Source organism: Triticum dicoccoides, chromosome 6B, assembly GCF_002162155.2.
Source record: "Triticum dicoccoides isolate Atlit2015 ecotype Zavitan chromosome 6B, WEW_v2.0, whole genome shotgun sequence".
In the NCBI taxonomy this organism is placed as follows: Eukaryota; Viridiplantae; Streptophyta; class Magnoliopsida; order Poales; family Poaceae; genus Triticum; species Triticum dicoccoides.
In genome coordinates, this window is record NC_041391.1 from 132,392,410 (window position 1) to 132,400,902 (window position 8,493).

At 39.4% G+C, this 8,493-nt stretch overlaps 2 protein-coding genes across 2 annotated transcripts; both read left to right on the forward strand.

Annotated features, from left to right (window-relative positions):
- Nucleotides 1-1,877: 1,877 nt before the first annotated feature.
- LOC119320887 (U11/U12 small nuclear ribonucleoprotein 65 kDa protein-like) lies at nucleotides 1,878-4,416 on the forward strand (the record flags this gene model as incomplete). The annotated part of the gene is made up of 8 exons (XM_037594800.1): nucleotides 1,878-1,988; nucleotides 2,095-2,274; nucleotides 2,355-2,513; nucleotides 2,613-2,783; nucleotides 3,248-3,335; nucleotides 3,446-3,504; nucleotides 3,735-3,800; nucleotides 4,094-4,416. Coding segments are annotated over 8 exons (918 nt in total), but the record flags the coding sequence as incomplete, so codon positions are not given.
- A 147-nt stretch (nucleotides 4,417-4,563) lies between these two features.
- Nucleotides 4,564-7,593, forward strand: LOC119321724. Its single transcript, XM_037595283.1, has 5 exons — nucleotides 4,564-4,789; nucleotides 5,553-5,637; nucleotides 6,603-6,669; nucleotides 6,755-6,799; nucleotides 6,965-7,593. The coding sequence occupies exons 1-5, from the start codon at nucleotides 4,703-4,705 to the stop codon at nucleotides 7,236-7,238; spliced, it is 558 nt and encodes a 185-aa protein (XP_037451180.1). The 5' UTR covers nucleotides 4,564-4,702; the 3' UTR covers nucleotides 7,239-7,593.
- The last annotated feature ends 900 nt before the right edge of the window (nucleotides 7,594-8,493 follow it).

Genomic DNA, 8,493 nt, shown 5'->3' on the forward strand with positions numbered 1-8,493 from the left:
CATAGTATGTTAGCTTGTGATCTACTTGTCCATATTAATGTGATTGTCTAAATAAATGTTCATTAAATTCTACCTGTGATTTACCTTATAGTTTGAAGAGAAGTTTGATAAGTAAATTAAGGTGAAATTGGCGCAAAAGGTAAGTAAATTGATGTGATTGAGTGGCGTACTAGGAAAGCGTGGTCAAATATGGCATGGTGAAAATAAAGATAGGGAATGAAAATCGATGAAGTTACATGGTGCGAGGGGAGGATCAGTTGACTAAAATTTCTGCCTGACTGGAAATGAATGCTACTTATTTTTTAAGTAGTATAGAGATTGCTAGCCGGATAAAATGGCCTGCAAATCAGATTTTTAAGACGATGTGCAAGTAAGTTGCTTCATCTGGTTTCAGACCTGCCTGTGTGGCTCGCGGCTCTGAGTTCATCATATAATTAAAAATATATTATATATATTAAAAGTACTCAATGTGTATAAAAAATGTTCATTGTATATTGAAAAACAATTAGTTGTATTTAAGAGTGTCACTATATACTAAAATAGCTCAGTGTGTATTTAAAAAAATGTTCATCATATATTTGGAAAAATAATATATTAAAATTATTCAATATATTAAAAAATGGTCATCATATATTGAAAAAAGTTTAGTATGTATTTGGAAAATGTTCACTGTATACTATAAAAGTTCAATGTGTACTTTAATTTTTTTTGGCCGTATATTGACAAAAAGGTTCACAGTATATTACAAAAACAATAAAAAAGTAAAATGTGCAAAAAATCGAAAGAAGAACTAAAATCTGGAATGAGAAAAACAAAACAAAAAAGAAACCTCAAATCAAAATAGCTGTTACCTGGATCGGCTGCACGTGGGCGTCATGCAGGAGTTATCACCTGGTTCGATCGAAAGTCAACGACCAGAAGCAGACACCAAACCAGAGCGGATGAACAACGCTTCCACCTCGCCCATTCGTCGTGTTTCGTCCCCGGTGTGCCGCTTGTTCTCCCGACGTCTCCTCGCCGTGCTTCCTCCCAGGAGCGCCGCCCGTACCCTGTACCCAGAATATGTTATCGCCATCATCGTTGTTTCACTCATTATCTTCCTTTTCTTGTGATCGCTTAAGCCATTTCATGTAGCTAATTGACATGTCGTGTCTTAGTAGAAATGAAGCTACATTGTTGGCTGCAAAATATCATTTAGTAACTGAAGATGCGAACTTCTATCTGCAACTTCACCTTTGTTTTTGTAATACTTCTCTTTTCTAAAATGTAAGGCATCCACATATTCAAACATTTAGTTTGACCAAGAAAAGGGTGTACCCAGTGCTGAAAGCTCCCACACGAGGTAGTTTGACCAGGAGCTAGACCGATAATACGTTAGTTCTGTGACACAAAAATGGTATCGTTGAATTCCTAAATAATATCTCTTTCATGCCACATAACCCACATTGTATTGGTCTAATTGTTGGTCAAATTTTAATTTGGAATTTGTGGGCGCCTTATATCAAGAAGCAGGGAGTACAATACTAGTACATTGTATCTCTAATTGAAAAGCTGCCTTCTTTTTCCTGTTTCAATAAAATGCTTGTCTGTATGCGAAGTTAGTAGCTCAATTTACCAACTACTGGATTTATGACCTTTATACAGGCAGTTAACAGTGCAAGTGTTTATGGCCAATTTGCTTATATTATCCAATCGGAAGTGACGCAATCAATCTAGCAAACCACTTCCAAACCATGAAGTTTTATATCCTGATCGAGATGCAATTCTGACTCCTGAGACTCCATACTCCATAGTTCTGCAATGTTTCATAGTTTTCCAACGAGATCAACCAAGTCTGATTCATGCTGGCAGTCCTAATCTGCCATCTTACTTGACAATGTGGATCATGCTCTTTGTTTGTTTTTAGGTATGCATATCCACCACCAGATGGAAACATATTGAACAATATTGTCAACTCCCTCATTGCTGTTCCCCGATTTTACAATCAGGTTTATTAGAATTTCAGCCTCGTGAACTACTGATACAATTTGCAAGGCATTAATTTGGGCATTCAGCATGAGCAAATGTATTTAGATTGATGTATTTCTGTAACAGGTGTTGCATTTGATGAACAAGATGAACCTTCCAGCTCCATTTCGGATGGCATTGCCTACTCCACCTCTACCATCACAAAGGCCTCTTCCTCCTCCCCCTCCACCACTGCAGCCTTCTATGACAGAGAAACTTCACTTGGCTGATTTGTCTAGTGATGAGTCTGAGATGGAGTCTTCTGATGTTCGTGCCTCTTCTTGTGTTTGTATCTTTCAGTTTGTATTATCTTTGCCAAAAGTTTATGCACACTTTATATATTACAGGAAGATGTTGATACAAGGGAAGTCAAGCGCGCAAAGCATGAAGCTATTGTTGGTCCTGCAGTTGATAGAAGTGTCGCTCATGAATCGGTCGGGGTGAAACCAGTTGCATTAGTTCCCAATGAGCTTCAAGTAATAAAAAAGAAAAACCCAGTACTGCAGGTGAAGCATTTTTTCTCAAAACTCAAAAGTGAAGCATTCTTTCCCAGAACTCAAAAGTTGAATTACCTTTTCATTCTCTAATGCAATGGTTCTATGCAGATAAAAATTGTCCCTAAGGCTGCTTATAAGGAACTTGCTGATCGGAGTATTATCGACAAGGAATTGGCCTCTAGAGATGAACAACTTGAAGAAAAACATTTTGCCACACCTCAGGAAATAGAGAAAGAGAAATTACCGACAGAGGAGATTTTGTCCCTTCCCATGTTCAAGGTAGACGAATTCAGTATTTTGTGTCATTTGCAGAGACATTGTGATTGCTTGTTGGTCAGCCTGAACATCTTGAGGTTTTAGTGATATTACCTTTTAACTTCAAGATGATTATAACCAATGCACAGTATATGTATTATCATCTGTTGTTCACTTTATTTTGTCCTTTTTATCTTGATGATGAGATGCTAATAATTGGCAGAACGATTCCTATTAGCAGATTTTAGATGTAGTTTCATAAGCTGGTGCTGCTAGGTGCTATGTAGTGGGGTCTATTATGTCACTATGACAATGATCAGAATAGACATCATCGTCCGGCCTTCTTTTTCTTTACAAAAAACAATGGGCAAATGCTGATTTTTCGCTAGTAAATATTTCAAAATTTCCCTTCTGTTTATTGAAATAACGTAGTACAATCTAATTATGTTTTGATGCCTCAGTGGCACATGCTTGTGTCTGTTTTGCAGAATTACACTCCAGGGAATCCTGCCAGTGTATTATATATTAAGAACTTGGCAAAGGATGTTGTTCATGATGACTTCTACTATGTCTTTGGTATGACCCAGGGAGGCTGAGTGCTGTGTTTCTTGAAATGTTTATATAAGAGTTCTGCACATTTTAGTGCGTTCTCATTTCCTCACATTGTTTCAAACTGCTCTTAACAGGATCTGTGTTTGAAAGCTTGGACGCTGCAAGATCTGGCTTAAGTATAAAGTTAATGCAGGTTAGATGTGTACACATGTTTTGCTTGTGCCATGATCATGATAAAAAAAAGGAACCTATTCATAATTTAATACCCCAATTATGTTCCTTGCTCCTGTATCTGTGGATCATGGCGAACATTATCGAGAAATCTGACATTTGTTTTTGGACCACATTAAAAAGTATGCCACCATCTTGTTTCATTTTGCTAGTGCATCGTTCTGTATCTGAAATTTTCTGATCTCGCTCCAGGAAGGTCGAATGCGGGGCCAAGCTTTTGTGACGTTTCCATCTGTTGAACATGCTCAACGTGCACTGGTTAGTGACTGCCGATTTTACCCATCAGTTTGTAGTATTGCACAAGAAAGCTAATTTATTGAAATACTAGAAACCCCATAAGCATACCCTCAGATCAAAAGCTGCTCACTGTACCCAGCACACTAGCAGACTTTGTCTGCAGTAGCAAAGTTATTAAGACCAAAAGGGAAAACATCTAACGCCGTTTGTTGTCAAGAAATAAGTTCTTTACAACTGGAGTTTCTTTTTTAATTCCTTATTCAGTCCTTGAGAAGCAGGGGTGCTAAAGAATAACGCCGTTTCTGATTTTGCAGAATTTAGCGCATGGTTACGCGTTCAAAGGCAAGCCGATGATCATTCAGTTTGGTAGGAACCCTGGTGCTAGCAAAGCTTCCTAGGAGGTTGCATTCTTTCCGATTCTGATTTTCTGTAAAGCTGTTTGAGTTAGCAACCAAGATTGTGGGCATTTTGTGCTGGTGCCCATGAGTTGTTAAATTCCACGTGGAATATAATGGCACTTATCGTGTTGCTAGAATTTTAGGTAAGCAACAGCATTGGTTACTTCGGTCGCTCACCTTATTTGATGTACCGCATCTCTCCATGAGAACAAATTCTGTACCATTCTATGGGTTTTTTTTTCTTCAAAATATTATTTTTATATTTTATGAAATCTCAGATCAATAACACTGGGGCGATTTGGAGGAGGGGAGGAAATGAGGATGAGAACGATTTGGAGCGGCCTTTATGGCCATAGAGGGTGGGATGACAACTCTGTTAGAGTGACCTTTTCGACAAATATCGAGGGTTGGAGTAGAGCCCACATATTCAAGTCTGTTCTTATCCTTATTCCCCCCTCTCCTCCGAATCTTCCTTGGCAAGACTCCTCCGATCCAAACACCTCCTGGTCCCTCGGTCCATCCGCCATGGCATCGCCCGCCGGTGACGACAGCCACCTCTTCGCCGGCGTCCACTTCCTCCTCATCGGTTTTGACAGCGTCTCCGTGTCCCAGGTGCGCGCGGCTTCGCCTCCCCGTCCTCCCATTTCGCCACGCGAACCTAACTCTTCCATCTTGGATACTCATATCTCCTTGCCATTTGTATCCTCATATCTCCTAGTCAAAACTCTGAAACATGGCAACCTTTAGTTAATTCTTCAAACATAACATATGTACAAAGATGAAGTTTTGTCACATTGTGCAGTGATTTTCTTTGACTTTTATAATTTCCATTCTAAACGTTCCTTTTGCCTTCCTACCATCATGGTCGTTTATCAACTGCAGACCAATTTAAGTGAAAGTTTATAGAGCACGTAACACTGAGCGCATATGTTTCAGAAGTGAATACTGTCCTCTTTGCCTTTCGTCGGGTCAGCTCAGCCCCAAAGAACTGTATCCCACTTATGAGTAACTATAGTAATGCACATGTTATCATTCTGATTTCTTTGCGGTATTCAAGGAGTTCAGTGACTGCTTTAGATGGTGAAATTTTTGCCACTACTGAATTTTCATTTAACCGAAGTCCAAAACATATAAACCTATGACTTCTTCTCTGTAGCTGATAGTTCCTATTTGTTCTGTACCTATTATATGGGTTTCACCTATGTAGTCTTGATGATAATTTTGTTCACTTGTCCTTTTGCGGATGCCTGAGCACCTTCATTTTGGGAATTCGTCGGCAGATACTTGAGATGTAGTTGAGTTATTGGATTTTGTGGTTTACTGGTTATATATCTTGACTTATAATGTACTGTGTTCCTTTTCGTTCTTAATGCAGAAAATGGTACCTTTGATGGGCGCACAATTCTCCAAACCTTTGTTAGCACCCTCAGTCACTCATCTGGTTTGGTATAAATTTGAAGGTTTGTTGCTTTTAGCAGACAGTCAGTGCCATAATTATGCATGGATAGTTCAATTTCATTTTGTTGTTTTACCCTCCACGTTTCTTCATTGCTGTTTCTTTGTAGTAGTGAGCATGCATTTGCAAGCGCTGACATAAATTTTTTATTTCCTACTGTTATTGGTAGCTCTTTGTTTTAGATGTGATGTTAGTTTTGTTGCTAAGAATTAACTCTATAGGCGAGTGAGAATCTTATGCCCAAATTGGCACTTTGCGTCAGTGGCATTTTTTCCACATGTTTGTCATCAGATTAGGATTTTGGTGAACTAGTTCGTGTATAAAAGTTGTATGATATCTTGAGTTTAAAACTTAAATGAGCAATAATTAAAAATAATCCCAGCCACTTGGCTTCACGTTTTAGGCTAGAGGGAACCAAGACGTAAGTGGCAATGTTGAAGTAAGAATCTTTGATGTCATTTGGTTGTTGAACACATAGATGGCACCACAATGCGAGTCTTTGCTTTTCTTGTCTTTATGTGACCCATATAAAAGTTATCTCATGATCATAGACAGCCTTTGGTATGAGTGATGTACAAAATGGGATGTGTTTTTTTCTCCTGATCTTTTTCCTTTTTTCCAGTTTTGTTTTTTTGGGCCTTTCTAGTTTGAACTGCTGGTTTCTGATAATACAAGTCGGAGAGGAAATTCTCTTTATAGAAAGAGAGTGTGGTGTACAATGATGAACATATGAGAAGTTGCAAGATTTGGTAAAAAAATCGTTGTGTATCTTGTGAAAAAAATGTTACTCTTTGCATAGTCTAGAAAGCCTCTGGTGAAACATAGGCTTCTAGGTAACTTAAAATAATCCACAACATGCCTATCGAAAGTATGTTTCGAAAATTTCTATGTGCGTGTATATGTCATGATGCTCATAAGTTTTTGTATATGCTCCTTGAATGCAACATCACAGTTCTTCAAATGAACTAGGTGAGAAGTACAAGCGTGCCGAAAGGTTGGGCATCAAGATTGTTAATCACCGGTGGTTGGAGGATTGGTATTACACAACAGCTTTTGTTTATAATATAAGCTCACATATTAAATATCATTATGTTGTTGATCTTTCTATTTTTATTTTACAGCTTAAAGTCATGGAAAATCCTTCCAGAAGATGATTATAGCGAGAGGCAAGTAAATGTACAATTGCACGCTTCTTTCGATTTGTCTTTTACACCTGTGTTGTATCCATGTCCTGATTAAATTGTCTCCCTATAGCGCTTGCTAGCTGCGGTTGGCTAACCTATTACTACTGAGCGTCCCAAAACCTAATCCTGGCTATTTATTTCATTCAGTGGCTGGGGACTAGAGATAATGGAGGCACAATCCAAGGAACGCCTCAAGTTCCCGATTCGGGAGCGCATCAAGTTCGCAAATGGGAAGTATGCCATGAAGAAATCAAAGAAGAGAAGCAGCAAGGTGCTCGCTGCAGCCCTGGCACTCCTGAACCACGCCCATCCAGAGGTAGGCACCGACTTCTTGGCGTGCCATGATCTTCCTCCCGACATCCAGGGACCAGACTGCCAAGTACGCCAAGGTCGCAAGAGCCTCTGTTGCCTCGTGCGTTAGCAAGCTCAAAGCAGACGAAGCCTGATGAACAACTAAAGATGGACCTTGTTTGCAGATACACCCTGAACTTCTTTTGTTAGAAAAAAGGTTATGAAATCTTCAGAGAAAACCAGTGAAAAGAAGTCAAGGGCCATCACCTGTCGTAGCGTTCTGTCCTTGCCCCTGCCTTTCATCGGTGAAATATATTCCAGAAAGCTTTCAGAAATGACCTGGTATCTTTCGCTCATTGCAACCGGGAGGCACAAAAAGTGGCGTAACTTATGATTTAAATTCTCCTATGTATTGGGATGGGATGATGATCCTTCTAGTATTATCCTAGCTTATATTGTGGACAATGTAACATTTGAATTAATTAAGTGGCTGAAGATTAAATGGCACTCCTAAAAGAACTCCTCTGGTGGATGGCGTCTCTTCTCGTCCTTTTGCTTCCCCTACCAAGTTAATTTCTAAAAACCAACATATTTGTGACAAGGGTAATAGACATCCACCACTTGTACACAAAAATAGCATTCATAAAAACTTCAATAACATTTTCACAAAAGTCTGGTCATAGTTGTATAAACCAAAAGGCTTCTGTCTATAAGCATAAGGTCCAAGGATACATGTAAAAGTTTTTTCCCCCTTAATCTCTAGGATACACGTGTACTCCAAAAGATCAGTATCGCCATTAAGAGAACAAAAGATGTGTATGGTTAGATAATATTTCTAACATCTAGGGATAGTGATATTTCTTGTTTTTATTTTATTTTTTCATAACCAATGCACGTCTTATACCCTATTGTAGTGCGGAGCTGACTTGTTCCTTGCTGCTCCGACCGCTTCAAGAGCGGAGCTGCGGTCCTGTCTCAAGTCTCTTCTCTGAAACTAATCATGAACATGCCAGAAGAAGCGCGGGAGTGGTGTGTCCATGGTGGAGCGGCGGCTGCACACCATCGCCGATGATGAGGTCGACCTTAGGGCCGGCATCTACAGGTGCCCGCTAGTAGTGGCAGACGCAAGAATGTCTTCGCCACTGTCAGCCTTGAGGAGTTCATCTTCTCCTCCACTCACTCATGATTTCTTCATTGTTCCAATTATTAAGCAAATAGAGAACGGAATGAATTTTCAGGTGAATCAATGCCTTTCATGCGTAGAGGCATGAATAATGTACTCGACCAAGTTTATGCAATCCAACACCGTCTCGATTCTTGCTTTTTTCCTTTGATTTTTAGAAGAGATTTTAGTTTTACCCTCTCGTTGCAGGGGTTCCATCAGC